The sequence below is a fragment of the Haemaphysalis longicornis genome, unplaced genomic scaffold (genome assembly GCF_048455015.1).
Source record: "Haemaphysalis longicornis isolate Haplotype H1 unplaced genomic scaffold, Haemaphysalis longicornis Haplotype H1 scaffold_3, whole genome shotgun sequence".
In the NCBI taxonomy this organism is placed as follows: domain Eukaryota; kingdom Metazoa; phylum Arthropoda; class Arachnida; order Ixodida; family Ixodidae; genus Haemaphysalis; species Haemaphysalis longicornis.
In genome coordinates, this window is record NW_027526335.1 from 18,660,434 (window position 1) to 18,676,981 (window position 16,548).

The 16,548-nt window shown below is 49.1% G+C and overlaps 1 protein-coding gene across 3 annotated transcripts in view; it reads right to left on the reverse strand.

Annotated features, from left to right (window-relative positions):
• Positions 1 to 16,114, reverse strand: part of V (Tryptophan 2,3-dioxygenase vermilion) — a 47,113-nt gene extending 30,999 nt beyond the window's left edge. For 2 of the 3 annotated variants that reach the window (XM_077702490.1, XM_077702488.1), the window contains exons 1-2: positions 15,707 to 16,104; positions 3,603 to 3,851 (exon numbers count right to left, since the gene is read on the reverse strand). Coding sequence is in view for 2 of the 3 variants with exons in the window: in XM_077702488.1 (XP_077558614.1) it covers positions 3,603 to 3,628 (26 nt within the window). In the remaining variant the exon portion in view is untranslated. Of the gene's footprint in view, positions 1 to 3,602; positions 3,852 to 15,706 lie in introns of all 3 variants that reach the window. The other variant, XM_077702489.1, reaches the window with a different exon arrangement.
• Between the last annotated feature and the right edge of the window lie 434 nt (positions 16,115 to 16,548).

Consider the following 16,548-nt stretch of genomic DNA (forward strand, 5'->3'; position numbering starts at 1 on the left):
CCTCCCAAGGTAAAGACGCCAGAGGTTTGCTTAAATCATTTTAAATTTATCGCGTTCCACTGCTCCAGGCCGGGTGTCTCGATGCCAACGCTGCCTTACGGCGGAAACGCACGTGAATCGAGACGCTCTACTTCAACGTTGATAGAACCACGTTGCCCTACTCCACGTGCGTTCCAAGCAGAACGTGGAACCCATCTTGTGGAACCTTTCGTAATTGTTGCCGGTTGATTTCTTAAAATGGCGCCAGAAGTATAGTGGCGCGGGCGACAGCAGGCGACGGCAGAGTGATTTTTTTTCTGCAGTTGATGAAGTAGTTATTTCGCAAAAATCAAGCATGTATGATTTTTTTTATAAAGGAACACTGCAAATATCACTTCTGTTTTAATTTGTTGTCTTATACTTGCGTATTGTCTTGTTCTTCTTCAACAATGTTGACAAGTATGAACATTACAACGGGCTTAGACGGGTAGATTTAGCTGTGACTATATAAGACTATTGCACAGGCCTTGTTTTACTTTGGCCGGGTGGCTGAATCGAGTCACAGACAGACAGACAGACCAAAATTTCTGGGTTTAAGTAGCCCAAGAAAGACTATCTTCTTTAAAAGCCGGTGCCGTCTGTGCATTAGCCCCCGATAGCGTCCTCCCCACACCCCTTGTTTTTCTCGCTTCGTCAGACGCGTGGCGGAAGCGGGAATTACCTGCGCCGTTTCTTCGCTGACGAAATGCCGCCTTTTTCCTTTTTATTTCCGCGTTCCAGGTCTCGGTCGTTCGAAACAGCGCACCATCGAGTTGAAATATAGTTGAACGAAAGAAAACGTGTTTGTGAAGTTGGGGAATGCCAGAAATCCGGTTTTACTATATAACCACAAGCTTGTGGGCGCGTGACGACATCCTTCGCTGTGCACATGTACCTGGCGTCGAGAGCAATGACACTGCAATGACGCTTTTTCTGAGATAATGTTTCCTTATGTATTGTTTTAGCTGTGCTTTACGCCATAAAATTTAGTACGATTCCGAGATTGAGCTTGTTGGACGCTCGGCGTAGGGGTTTGTTGTGACGTATACTCGAGCGTACTCTCGTACCGGATGTGCTTTGGTCGCACGTGTTGATGAACATCCTGTAGGTGTTTTGTGCAGTTGTCACGCCGGGGTCTGGCTTGTCTGTTTTTTTTTTCTCGCGCCTTAGGCACACGGGTGAGCAAAGATAGCGTGCGGCCCCTCCCCCAGGTTCAATCTCTGCCTTTTCAGGAAGCCTTTCATTCATTCGCATTTACGAAACCACAACAACCGACCGCCCAGCCACATTACGCTGCTAAAAAACAGAAGCTCGCGCTTAGCTCCCAGGGATGAGATAGCATGCCCGCTTCGTCCCAGGCGTAATTGTGTGCTGGCATTTCTGCAATACATTTTACTGTTATTGTTTTTTCATTAGCACCGATAATAAAAAACTGAGGAACCGGGAGGAAATAGTAAACTTAGCATTTCCCTGACTGCAACACAACAATTAAGGGACGCGCGAGAAGAGCTGAACGAGTGGTTGTTGCTCCAAACTCATCAGTGGCAGCGGTTGAGCTACTCGTACATGGCGAGCACGACATTTTCCTTCGAATTAGCAACCGCTTTGCTCACTCTAACCTGTTTCACTACATCTTCCCGTGCGCGCTTGTGTGTACATTTATAAACGATCCACCAAAATTACGCTAATATACCCGTCTGCATGCCACGTACCCCGCAATATATTCTGCCAAGGCACCTTGTACCTATTTACCAATAACCCCAACCCTTATTCATATGAGCAGTGGATGAGCAGCCCGACTTGATTTGATTGATTGTGGGGGTTTAACGCGCCGACGCAACGCAGGCGATGAGGCGCGCCGTAGTGGAGGGCTCCGGATTAATTTTGACCACCTGGGGATCTTTAACGTGCGCCGAAATCTCGTACACACGGGCGTTTTTGCTTTTCGTCTCCATCAGAAAAGCGGCCGCCGCGGCCGGGAATCGAACCCGTGACCTCGTGCAGCAGCCCGACTTCTTGGACCAATGACGACTGGGGAGGCACGGATGACCATCAAGATGCGATGCATCCGGAACGAGGATGCCTCGCTTTAGGCTGGTGCCCCAACATTAGCACCTCGACTCAAAACAACGAATTTTATTCGCAATCGTAGCAGTCCGTTCTAAGGGAGGCATTAGCCCTCTTATTACATCGTAACTTAGGCGACGTAAAACACCGGATGGCCTGTACGTTCACCCTGTCTATATCGTGTGTGTAGCTCTTCAGCGAATTACAAGTTTGAATGAATCAGCTTCTGAGCCTGCGAAAGTGCGGTGCTAGCGCGCAGGTTTTCAGCTCATTTGACGGAATCTAGTCACATCCTTGCTGTTAGCAGAGGCATGGAAGGCCCTGTGCCGTCGGTCTTGGTCCTCTGAAGTATCTCGGTGCATCTTATCCTCGCTTTGATGTTGATAAAAAATAAGGCTTAGGTCGTCGTTAAATAATATTCGTGGGGGAAAGGAGCTAGAACGCACCAATGTGCCACAATGATAATTAGCTTATTTTGCGTTTCCTCGAAGTTATTCGCTTAGTATCTATTCATGAATCATAGTAAGCAATACCTACGCTAGGGCGATACCTTCCATAGATTTTTCTACGTATAGTGCTCGCAGTCACACTGTTATTACATTCTATACGTCTTCGTCTGCAAAGTTAATGCCTTTCCTGCTTTTAACGTGCTTAAATAAACCACGCTTGCCCTGCCGTCGGTGACACATTTAACTGTAGCCAATAAACACTTTTCCTCGAGTTCATTGGACATGGAGACCTGCAAAGCGCGGGGTGGGGATGCCATTGGCTGCAATTAATCACGGCTTGTCCTCGCCGCGAGCGGAAACGAACCCGTTTATGTGGCTCAGCTCCAACCAAAAAAATGTCCGATTTCCCCGCGAACACAGGAAAAACGCACGATGTCTCAGAGCCTGAGTTCTAAATGCCACCCGTGCTTCCACAATATACCGTTCGCATTGTTACAAATTGTAACGAGACGGGAGCGTCAACTTTTGGGGCATGCCTCACAATCGTCGTCGTTTGCTTGATGTTCCAATCTCTCCTTGAATGTGGGGTCCTGCTCTGGTCATCGCCGCAGTACGCCTAACGGGGCATGAGAGGGCCCAACCAAACTGAATTACTCTCATTTGCCGCAATATTCTGGAAATGAGATTTAGCGCTGCGAAAGACACGGACGGAGAAAAGGACGGGACGGGCGCTCCGTGTCTTCCGCTTCGTCCGTGTCTTTCGCTGCGCTCAATCTTATTTCTGTAATATGAGCCAACTCGCCCAACAACACGTCTTACGCAATATTCTGTTGATACGAGGTAACTTTAGCAGTATTTTCTCCGCGGGCTTTAACGCAAAATCTCCTGCTGAATGAATGCACATTGCGAGCAGCATGGTCATTCAGGATGCGCGTACTCGTAAGCTCTGCCCTAGCTCGACCTAAGAAGATGCAGGGCCACTTTAAGCGGAGACGGCAGCTTGCAGCCAGAGACGAAGCGGCGACAGCAAGCGGTAGTTCGAGTGCAGTGTTCGAAAGACGGGCTTACCCGGCGGCGGGTCCGTTGACGTCCATGGCTGGTGGCGCAGCTGGAAACTGCTGCTCGCTGAGGCGCGTGCGCTCACTGTCGGTGGGAGCACAGGTCTGGGTGAGGGACAGCCAGCTGTCGAGAGGGGGCCTCCAAGGACCTCCACCGCGTAGCCGCCGGGGCAACGGCGAGGAGGCAGGTCGTCCTCGCGATGTTCACTCTTCACCTCCTCCTCCGTTTACCCGGACAGCTGTCTCTCTCAACCGGTGGCTGCCAGCGAAGCAGTGAGATAGAGGCGCGATACAACGTTATTAAGTGTCGTAAAAGAAGAGCTATTGCGTCATCTGCAGTCGCCGAGATAGAGACGTCATAGGAGTACAACAAGACTAAGATAACCAATGGTTTGACGAGAAATAGGTTGTGACGGCACCACATTGCCTGTATTAACAAGTAGAAAGACTCGCGACAGCCGGCGCAGCTAGCCTACGGGCTGATCACTTAAGTCCTCCTATTAGCTGACAACGAATAACTGCCAGTGTGCAGAGCCCATTGAGCCATTCATTTTCCTAAAAAAAAAAGCATGGAGGAAGAGGACAACTAAAGCGCGAAGTTGGGCAAGTTGGTTACTAACTAAGGAATTCATCGTGCTAGCGAACATTAAGACAGGGACAAAGCTAAAGACGCGATGAGACACACGCTAGGATGAGGAAGTTTTCAAGTACTCGTTTGTAAAGCGTTGGCTCTGGGGCACGACCTTGCTACGTCGTCAGTAACGCGTCCCGCTTCCTTTGGGCGTGTCGAAAGAGCCAGGAGTGATGAAGGTTGCATCAACCACGCCTTCCGGTTAGCTTGCTTTCGCTACGTGTCGTCGCGGTTGCTTTCAATGAAACGCGTAAGTTGCACGTGCTAGAGCAGTGCATGAGATAGTTTAGGAGTGCGAGAACCTTAAGGCGATCCACGACAATCCCACGGTTGTGGTGACCAACAAAGACGCGATACGGCAGCGAACCAACGCCAAAGGGACGCTTAGCTCACCTTGAAAACTAGCCCGCGATGCTTCCATAGTGAGACACGCTACACCACTCTCAACCTTCATTTTCCCAACATAGGTCTCACGCCATCTCATTCAGTAAATTATATTCTACTGATACTACTTGCAGCTTCGTTTCTTTGTTATTTAGAATTCTCTTTTCTGTTATCGTTTTTTCCGGTTGACAGCTTTTTGATGCGAAAACTTTACCATCGGGACTGGAAGCGACGCGCAGCAGGGAACAGGTGCGCACTCCAGCTAACAGGCAACTGCTAATGCTGCACTTGTCACGTCTTTCGGGACAAGTCGCAATACGGGAAAGCGACCAGGAAGCAGTGCACTCCGACACGACCGCACAGGTATATATTGCTGAACGGATGTATTCGCAATCACGCCGCAATCAGCCACGTCAAGCGACGCTAGCCGCAAGAGGTCTCAGATCCGTCGATGCTCTTGCAGTCGTGTCTTCACGCATCGGCCAGTTTGGCCTTCATGCCGTCACGGCGCCACATGACAGCGGTCACAGGCGAACAATTTATGTAGAGGACCGTTCAAAGGCGACCTGTGTTTGACATCGCACCCTTGTTTTCTTGAGCGCTTTGCGCTATAGCTGATAACTTACTGTCAGTTTCGACCCCAACAAACGCTCAGTTTGATGGGGGTCGAAAAAACAAGCGTGCAATACCAATCTCTGTTCGCTTTTTTTTTTTTTTTTTTCTGAGGTGCAACATGTGTTGTTTACCTATTCGCGTTGTCGCGGGGCCGCATATACGCTGGCTAAAATGACCGATGCGTAAATGAATGACTGCAAGCGCATAGGCCTACAGGGTCTGAGAAACTGCTCGGCGTGGGGCTGCTTTTCCATTTTTGGTGGTGCGTAAGTTTCATCAATTCGTCGGTAGTGGTGAGGGTAAAGTACGTTTGTTTTAGGGTTGGACACCATGTCGTGTCCTGACATATTTTGGTGTCAGGGAGTATGCGGAAAGGAAGGCTGGGAAGGGAAAGGAAAGGGGAAAGGAAAGATGGGGGATCAGAGGTGCAAGGGTCACAGAAAGTTATGGAGGCCAGACAACTTGAACAATCTTTTCAGGTCAGAGAATAGGAGCCGCTCATAGGGCTGCTTGCTCGGCTTTTCACAGTACCCAGTAAAAAACACTGTGTGAAGGAGGAATCGAGAAAAAAAACACTTGGGGTTGACTGTGGCCTTTCACATTAGGAGGTGCGGCGATCGATGTGTAAGCGGATGCCCTAATACTTATAAAAGTGATAAAAGGAGCGACCGATAAAAGCGGGGGGCCTAACAACATAAAACCTCGACTCAAACCAATGAAGTGTGTTCATCATAATCATCCTGCCATATTACGCTCATCACATTTGTATGCTGCATATGCATCTGTCAGGGTTTCACTTCTGAAAGTCCTCGCATGTTTGTTTATTTTTTTCTTACCGGAGATGAACCATAACACGTGCATTTTAAACACATATTTGTAAGTTTTTTTTTTTTGACAAACCTGTAATTGCAAGTTAGCGCCGTGTTGTCTTGTTCTCCCATAGTACCTGTTTGAGCGGCTTTTCCACCAATATAAATACATACAACGAAAGCGCACGCTCTGCTGCATCCACAAACCTTGTCACGCGTAAGAGCGGGCATTTCCAGCGCAGGTGTTACAACACAACCCATGAGTTGTCAATACTGGTGTTCAAACCCTGGTCCCACAGTTTCCCAAGCGGCAACCATAACCACTGCTCTACTTCTTTTGATTCGCAGGAGTGATTATGTGCGTTTTATATGCAAGCTTTGAAAGCTGTTCAGAAGACCAAGAGGAAGAGTAGTATGTTACCTCGGTTGGTTGTTTTTTGCTGATTTGGAAACGACGCTTTTCCATTATTCATAACGACAAAACTTGGCCTCGTGTCTGCTTGCTTCACTTCAAATGTCGTCGAAAGTCGACAGCATTCTGTTGCCGGCCCAACTCCTTCCCCGCTCGCATTCCTCACGCTCTTGCCTTCCCCTCTCCAGGTGGATTGAACGGAGGTTCGTTCATCAATCTTCCCGCCTACGCTCTGCTTGCTCGCCATCTGTTGGGACAGCGCGCATCCGTTTATTTATCCCTTGTTTCGCGTTCTGCATGGAACAGCACGTGCTGCAGCTCTGTTTTAGGGGCGAAGCACCCTAGTGACTCGGGCTGTCGCCGTCTCCTGTCGTCGTCGTCTCATGTCGTCACCGTAAATCAAGTTGTCAAACGATGGTCAAAAACAAGCGTATAATGGATAAAACCGGTTCATAATAAACTAGCGTGGTTTAAGCTAATTTAAAATACAGCAATAATCAGGATTTAATTGCATTAATAACAGAAATTTGTTCGATCCAGTCTCAAAATCCGATTTCAAACGCCAGGTTTTCTCCTGTAAAGCACATTTCTTAGCATGCTGCAACGTGTGACACGAAGACAACTTACGGAGCCTGTCTCTCATTTAATTGCTTAAATTCGGCTCAACGCAAGAGAGGGCACGGCCGCCTCTGAAAACGCGCGATTTCTGCTCCGACCGGCGCTTCTCCAGCGCCCAAACAGCGCGCACCATGTGGCAAAAGAGAGACTTAGAATTTTTGAATACACTTATGCACTGCATGCTTCGCCCCTGCCCAGGTTTGACGTTAGCGGAGATGGCCCGGGATTTTTTTGTGCTTGTATTTGCCTCGCACGAGCAGGACCCTTTTAGCGCCGTTTTGAAGGCGTTGTTTTTTTTTTTGTATCTTGATGCTGTAAAAACCCACCTAACGTGTGTTCTTAACTAAAACAACACGGGTACCCCCCGTTACGTATATATATTTTGCCTCAAATGTGCCTGAGGTTCCCTTTGCGCTATATATTGCGGACATGTACGACTCAGGCCAGCAGTATCAGTAATTTGTAGCGGCTCTACCTATATATACTACTTTTTGATTAATTGTTTCAACTTTTAGCCGAAAGGCTGAATCGAGAGACAGAAAAAACGAAAATTATCGCGTGTAGGTAGCCCAAGAAAGACTATGGTCTTTAAAGGGACCCGGCAACACTTTTTTCAACTTTTTTTGAAATTTCATCCAACATACCCAGTACTTAGATTAGGGGGTCGCACAGTACCTTAGCCAAAAATTACTCCTCTATGCTCATCAGATAACTTGGAAACTCGATCAAAAGATATTTCTCTCTTTCCCGGTCTTGACGTTCTTCGACGGCCCGTATTACGTCACTGAGGCCATGTAGCGACTGTTGGCTGGTTTTCCTTCAGTTGCAGCAATGAACGCTTTTCGATAGCAACTTTAAAAATAAAGCCACAAAAACAAAGCAGAAACGGAAGGGGTATCTGGTGCGACGAGCAAATAACGCAGTGCCGCTCCGTGCTGGCGATAACTAGCTTTCGCAGTGCTTCCAGACGCGAAAGAAAGAGTGAAAGCGTTTATCGAAAGTTTTGCAGGGTCCCTTTAGGACAAAAGATGGTGAGAGGCAATTTTCGGGGTATCTTGATAGCATTGGACTTGTATTGCGCTGCTTTGCGTCGGCATGGACCCGCTTCATGACACTTGGCGTAGTTCAGTTGGGCCGCTCACATGGTCAATGTTCATGGCCCCGTGGAATCAATGCCTGACGTAGCTGATGTACGTCGCCTCTTGGCGTGGCGAGTTCACTCAACGTGGAGTCAGACGTCCTTATGTTGGGAGTGCCGTGTCATGGTACTATACTCCACTATATCGACGTCCACTGGCGTTTTGGCGTTTTGTAAAAAAAAAAAAAATGCCGCGATTGGCACTACATCGCTCTTCCTAACGTAAAGTAAGGTAACCTACCCTAAACTAACGTAATATGAGCTAACGAACACTAACCCATCATTTAAAACACCAAACACTGCCCTAAGACATGTAAATTATAATTCAATTTAAGGGTGAAAAAAAAAACGATTCTCCAACCGAGTCTCCAACCAGAACGAGTCTCCAACCAGAACGAGTCTCCAACCAGCGGCCTTTTTTTTTTTATTTATTACCTGCTTGGTAAAACAGAACAAAAGAAAGGGATTCATACATACAAACACTTCAAGGTAAAAAAAAATCAACCAATACACTTTGGTCGGTGCGGTTATGTTAAAAGCGTCTCATTAAAACCGTCAGTTACAACCCAGCTGGGTTGCTCTTCCTCGATTTCGAATACATCTCAGATGTCGGCAGCACTCTCAGTGAAATAATCCTTAGCAGGCCGTCCATTTGGATTCGCATGCCTGACTTCCATACGGGGTTTCCATAGGCTATGCAGGCTCAGGAGCATGAACATGTCCAAAGGAACACCCTCTTCATTGTCGGTAGGCAAGAAACGTATGCCATCCGGTGTGACCGGTAATTCCTTCTTAAGTGCTCGCTGGAGAATGTCGCAGTGAAACACAGCATCGGAAAAATCCAAGAAAAAGTGTTCGAATGTTTCCTGCTTGTGACCAAAAGTACAGTTGATGCCCCAGATCACAAGCATTCCCTTTTCCTGCAGCGGTGGTTCCACCGGCACTGTCCCAGTGTGCAGTTGGAAGAAGCAACTTTTAGCGGATGGCTTAACCCGCATCTTTTTAACCTGCGTTAGGACATTTGTTGCCCAGCCCGCAATATATGTGGATCAGTAGACTGGGACCGACAGCGAAATTTCGATGACGTCTTTAAACAATTTTCTATGTGGTACACTGCTGAGGTACTCAAGTGAACACCGTGCCTTTAGAAAATTGTATGACCACACCACCTCGCGCCGGAACCCCCGTAAACCACCCCTTCGTACACCACTTAAAAAAACAATGAAATCGGGCAATGGGTCTCGCATTCTCACTTGAATCATTGTTCGTATAAAATCGTCTCTCTGGTCCCCCAGCAACGGGGACCGGGAAACGGCTTGTTTCAGAAATAAATGCACTAAGCCCAGCTTACCAGACTTTACTGAAAGAAACAAGTTGAAGCGACTCATGCGCTCCCACGTGAAGCCCCAGACAAAAACTGCAAACGCTCTGTGGAGCCTTTGAATGTTGGCACGTGTAATGCACATAACCTGACGCACGTGCCAAACCTTGGCAGCCAAGAACACGTTGCACACAGTAGCTCGGGTGAACATGGCCAACTCGCGTCCATCCCACTTCGTTGTCTTTCCCCGGACGTGGTAGATTTCCGCAGCCCAATAACTATTTGTGTCCCAGCACTGATATAGTGGCACACCAAGGTATTTAGAGGGCGTGCTGGTCCAGTGTACGTTTTCAGGTGTTTCTTCCGGTTCCCCCCAATCGCCATGCCGAAATCCAAAGCATTTGCCCATATTTCTTACGCTATCTGTATGCTTGCCAAACATTTCAGACTTTTTTGCACTGCCGCGCTGATGTTTTGTTTGTCTTGACAGATAACCGATAGCTATCACCAGAGTACCTCAATGCTTCCGGTTATACAGGTTATACTGGACCACGGTAAAATCGACTTCATAAAACATCCTAAAAAATTGGGGGTTCTCTCAAATTTTTCCGTTCATAAAGTAAATAATGGGGGAAGCAAAAGGGGGATAATGAACGAGAATGAAGGACAGCTGACTTTTGATCATAATAATAAATTTCTCGCAAAATTCGATGCGGGCACTGTCGCAGGATGAGTAAGCAATCTTTCCCGCCTCTCTGCTCTACCTTCAGACCATTCGGGGTTCCTATTCACTACTTCACACAGATGCGCTGCTGGAGAGACACTTCTGAGGAGGTAAAATATGCTCTTCAATATCAGAGAGAGTATGAAGGCACTGGGGCCTTGTGTCTAAAAAAAGGGGGAGTCTGAAGGCACCTGAGCACCCATTAAGGGTTCTGAAAGCGAAAGCAATAATTTTCATTTAACCACACGCTTTGATTTTGCCTGACGTTCTCAAAGTGCTTCGTCATCTTGTCCCTTGAGGCAACTTGCTTCGCGGTCCACTTCCGCCTTGCACTTTCGAATGGCTTCGATCTGACTCTTGCGCTTCACTCCACCACTCGTTCCTACCGCCATATATTGGGAGAGTTGACGACGGCGGTGAATTTCGCTGCCTGTCCGTTCGATCGCTTGGCTGCGTTCTCGCGCTCCCTTACTTTATCTGCGGGGAACTGGCGTTGACGGCCACCTGTTGCTACTGCCGAGCTTAGGCGTGTGCTGTGGAACGACTCGCGCTATGGAACACTTCAAAGACGCCTGATCTCCGAACCATTCCGCTGTTTTGGCAACGCCGACACCAACACCGGATTTTCGGCCCTATGGGCTGTTTAATGCTTTCGCTTTGCTACCTAATGCACATGGAGGCCCTGTAAAGTCGGCTTCTGTACAGCAAAAGCGAATTGCTAGAAAGACATCTTTCCGGAGTAAATATAACCGATTTTTACCAAATGCGGCGTTTGCCGTTTACTGTTTGAAGTCCCCGCAAGGCTTCTTCCCCACAGTTCACCATAATGACCAATCAAAGGGGCTGCGTGTGCAAATTCTGCGAATGACCAAGTTCAGTATACTATTTGAGTAAAAAAAAAAACATGTGAGCACGGTCAACACGCAAGGCGTGAATGGCGTTTTGCATTGCACCATGTTCGTGCGCAGGTGCCCTTTTTCAGTCAAATGGAATGCTTCTGGGTGTGGTCATTTGGAGAATTCGCTCACTTGCTCACGTCTATTGGTTGTTCTGGAGCGTCGGAAAATACGCCCTACGGGACTATCCGGCGTTTATGACCGTCTGATATGTTCATATACAGCACCAGAGCAGCGGATGCTTCAAATCTCTGAAAGGGGTTATGGTCTCACAGAGGGAAGATTGGGCGGCTGCTAGCCCTATCCGCTATCCGGCGTTTATGACCGTCTGATATGTTCATATACAGCACCAGAGCAGCGGATGCTTCAAATCTCTGAAAGGGGTTATGGTCTCACAGAGGGAAGATTGGGCGGCTGCTAGCCCTATCCGCTATCGCAGTATCTGGCGCTCGTAAGGGCTGCCAGGAGAGAGAGAGAGAGAGAGAGAGAGAGAGAGAGAGAGAGAGAGAGAGAGAGAGAGAGAGAAAGGAAGGACGGAAAGGCCGGGAGGTTAACCAGGTGTAGAGCCCGGATTGCTACCCTGCACTGGGGGAATGGGGTTCAGGGGATAAAAAAGAGGGCGGGAAAAGAGGAAGAGTGGGAAGGCGCGCACTCAAGTCCCGCTTCGGGCACTATAGTCTTTCGTGCAAGTTCGCTTCGCTCAGGAAACGTAAAAGGGCTTTCGCCGTCTTCTGTGAACTCGATGGTGGAGACCGATGACCTAGGATAGTCTCTACTGTAAGTGGTCGACTGTCCAATCTTCTGAGCGCGGTGGAAAGCAAGCTTCCCTCCGACGAGTATTCGGGGCAGAGACACAGCACATGCTCTATCGTCTCTTCCGCCCCACAGGCGTCACATTGGGCGCTGGTGGCCATTCCGATGAGGAAGGAGTGGGCTTTCGTGAAGGCCACTCTCAACCACAGTCTACAAAGTAAAGACGGCTGGGGTCGAGACAACCCATACGGAAGACAGCGCTGAAGAAGGGGGTCTTGATCATAGAGACGGTCATTCGAAAAGTCCGGTGTGTTCCATTGCTTCATGGTGATTCTGCGAGCAAAGGAGCGAAGCGACCTCGCGGCGTCGGTCCTTGAAAGCGGAAGCAGGCTGGTGCGTTCGCTGTCGTGGCCTGTTCGAGCAGCTTCATCCGCCAAGACGTTGCCGATGATTCCGCAGTGACCTGGAAGCCACTGGAATATTATGCCATGGCCGTTTGTGATGGCTTGATGCTATTTTTCTCTAATCTCTGTCACCAATTGGTGGAGGGGGCCATAGCGCAGGGCTGCGCGTAAGCTTTGTAAATCAGCCTTAGAGTACGAGAAAATAGCCCAGTTTTGAGGAGTAGCTCTGATAACGTGATGAAGAGCCTCACGAATGGCTGCAAGTTCTGCGGCTGTCGAGGTCGTAATATGGGCCACACGGAACCGAGTTGTGGCACAATCTGCTGGAACAACCACAGCACCTGCCGAACTGGATGACGTTACTGACCCATCCGTGTATACATGTTTCCGGTCGTTGTACCGCTCATGCAGCAACAGCATTGTAAGCTGTTGAAGGGCCAAGGATGGCAAGGCGGCCTTTTTGCCGATTCCCGGAATGCTGAGACGGATCTCAGGCTGTGCCAGACACCAAAACGGGGAGGACGCTGTAACCGCAGGGGCGTACCTCGGCGGGACTTCAGCCCTGTGCATTGTAACAATGGCTGAAAACGTAGATCGTGGTCGGTTATAAGGGAGCTGCGCCAGATGGTGAGATGGCAGCCTCGTGAGAAGCCTGATGTACAGGCGTAGCGTCTCAGTCTAAACTAAGCAGTCTAAAAACTATGGGGACACCTAAGCCATTATTATGATGAGCAAATGCGACAGCATTACTTGTCTCCGTCGCCGAGTTATGTAGCCGAATTCGGAGTTGCGGCAAAATGTTGCTGAGTCTACATGGCGGCTTCCGCTCCTGCTTTTCCTCTACTTCGTAGCTATTAAGGTTCAGTTACAGTGGATTACGGTGGGACTAAGGTGAATTAAGATGAAGAATTAATGTGGGTTGGATGGGTTAAGGTGGATTAAGGTAAATTAAGGACGGTAAAATAGCGTTGCCGCTGGGTCGTCGTGTGGACGTGTATATAAAAGGTACCCTTTACAATATCACGCCAGAATTTCACGTTCAAAGCACGCAAGAAGGCTCAGCGGCCCGAGAAACTCTTTATCAATCGTGCCAGCTCATGAACCTCGGGACCTCTCATGATTGTAGTGCATCATTATCACTTCAGGTATCACAAATTACCGTCATCGTTGTGCACAGATCTTCCGTACAGCAGCAGCCAACGGTGAGAAGACTGCTCCCAGCAAGCGGTCGCCGATGTGGAGCACTATGTAAACGTCTTCGCGAGTGATCCTGTTAACGCGGTGGGAATCAACGCGGTATCGAGTGGCACGCTTCTTTTTCTCGAGGACAGTGATAGGCGCCCATGGGCTGTTGTGAAGGTGAACGACACCTTGTTGGAACATGTCGTCGATTCGAGTGTCTGTGACGCGACGTTCGGTGGCTGATATGCGGTGCGGCTTCTGCAGTACGGAGCATGAGCCGCCGTTTTGACGAGGTGACTGACGCTCGAAGAGCGCCACAAGGAAGTCTGACAGGGACTTAAAAGTTGCGAAGTTCGTTGGTACAGACTCACAGGCTGGGGATGCAATCGTATTGCGTAACTGAGGCTGATCAAAGCAAAAGGGTGCGGATGTGGAAGTTGAGAGTGCACTCACTGCGGTGTAGACGAGAGCATCGGCAGCCTTAACACATCCTACGCACTCTCCATGAATCAAAGGGCAGCAAAGTCGACGCGTTATACAAGTGCAGAGTGGGGACGCGATGCTCAATAGGAAGCAGTGAGAACGGAAGGGGGAATTTTTTGCCGCAGGAAACAGTTTTAGTGGAAAGGTAAGGTAACAGTCGCATCTCAACAGAAGCGTAGGACTCGTGCAACAATTATATTCTAAAATACAAAAATTCCTTTAAAAAATATTTCTTAGTTCTCATTGACTAGCTCGCCAGACCGCAGCTGTTAAGACTCGGTACACATGGGTCTTCCCCTCTGCGAAGTCAATCATGGCACGGTTAATTGCTGTTCTCATGCATAGTGCTGTCAGTTGAGAATTAACAATAACAGCTTCAGATAACGCACGGCGGACTTGATGAAGGAACAATGAATTTTAGAGGCGTGGCTGTAAATTAACGGCCCGATTGCGTGTGCGAGCGGGATATTGTCTGCCACATTCGTGCCGCATCGTGCGCCCAAATGCGCGCGGAGTATCGGGACCTTTTAGGGTCCGCGTTCACCCATTAATTACTTCACAGCAGAAGAGAACCGAAATGAGCACTGTTAAGGCCCGTTCACACTTACGACGAAAGCGAGCGAAAGCGACGGGAATTCTGTCGCTTTGTCGCGCGACGATCGTTTTTGTCGAATGGTCGAGACCAATTTCTGTCGACGCTTGACAAAGCGACAGAATTCCAGTCGTTTTCTCTCGCTTTCGTCGCAAGTATGAACGGGCCTTTACTCCAACATTTGGGCTGAAATGTCGTCTCAGGTGGCATTTCAGCCCGAACGTGGGAGTAGCAGTTCATTACGAACACACAATGGTTGTGTGTTCGTAACGAACTCCACATTATTACCGCACTTCGGGGCACCAGCTCCCTTTCTTGAAAGTATTACATCTGCATTTAAGAGTCGTGCATTCAATCGTCAGCGGGAATTGGACTGTGATTTGTCGTTACGAGTATTGCGGCTTTAAAATAGCAGGCACTAGCTTGAGTGTTACGTGCTCGCAGGCCACAGTTGTGATGGAGAGCGAAGAGCAAAACGCTCGTGCGTCCAAGATTTTAGCGCAGCTATGAAGATCCCCGTGTGGTATAAATTTATCAGTAACCCACCACTGCACTATGGCCCGCAAGTTTATCGCTTCGGAAAGTTAGACTTCAAGTCTAAATTTCAACGGGAAACAAATGAGGACCTAATTTTGGCCATTCATTTTAGCGACCATCTACATGATGAAACCCGCAACAGCATCAGCACAGCCTCTGGCCAAGCTGACTAGAGTGACTCGGCTTTCAAACTACGACGAGACAAGACTTAACACGTAAGCTGCATGTTATCCTAAATAACGTCATAAATTTTTTGACGAATTGAACATAATTGTAATAATCGAATACGCTCTCTCTTCCAAATAAATTTCAGCTGTCCTGGCGACGCATGTCACATTATCGCTGTCATTTTATTGCATTTGCAGTGTTCATATAGCACAATCACAGGAACCCAATTTCGGCGGATGGTAGGGTCACCAATCGCGGAGGGCACTGCACTCTGACACCTGCATGCAGCCAGCGCAAAACGGAATAATTTCAAAAGGTATACGCGCGCGGAGTCCACACGCACGAGCTTACAAAAGGAATGATAGTAAGCAGCACAAGCCCCCGTAATTTCATCGACGCCAACGCGTTGGCTGTGCCTATATGATGGCACCAGCGCTACATACGTACCAAAAAAGATGGAGGAGATCTGCGGGCGTCCTTCGCCCGACCAACCTGGCCGCAGATAAGGCGATCCGAAAGCGGCGTTCACGAGCTTGTCGACTCCACGAAGCGAAGCCAGGCGCGGCCACAGTCAGCGTCCGACGTCAGTAACTCCTTTCCCGGTCGTAACACAGGACATGCGCGTGACGCGCAGAGTATCTCGGAGGTGGATCTGGATCGAGCGACTGCCTCGACTGGCCGATGTCTCCTCGGGCAGCTCCCGCGGCTTATTTCGACGGGAGGCAACTGAAAATAAGAGTTACAACACGGGCTGGAGAAAACAGGGGAGGGGGCGGTTATCGGCGAGCGGAGATACGATTAAAGGCGAAAAACGCTACTCGGGGAATCCGGGGGGGAGTGTGGTGCAATCGCGGTTCGCGCGCACATGGCTGCTGCTGCTGCTGCAGCGGCCCACTTTCTGCGATCAGCAGTGAGGCGAGGGCACGCTCGCTGCTGCTGCACTCTCTGTGCAACGCAACTGTGCGCTCTCGCGAGACACGTCACCCGCCACTGATTTTCAGTTTTTTGCCCCACGAGCGCCGCGTGCCGTCGTCAAAAAGCAACTTTGCGTAGCGGCCGGATGGTGCCTTAGCACCTGTTGCGTAAGGCTGGCGTGCAATTTCCATCCAAGCTCTCTCTCTACGGGGAGCAGCTTTGCGGCGCTTGCAGCAACGCGAGGAGTCCTCACTGATCTCGCTGAACAGAGAGGAACACGTTGCAATAAGAAAGAAACCGGCCGTGTACAGCGGAAGCTATTTGTCACCGCTCTCATAGACAAAGTTGGCGGGACACACTAAAACAAGTAGAAG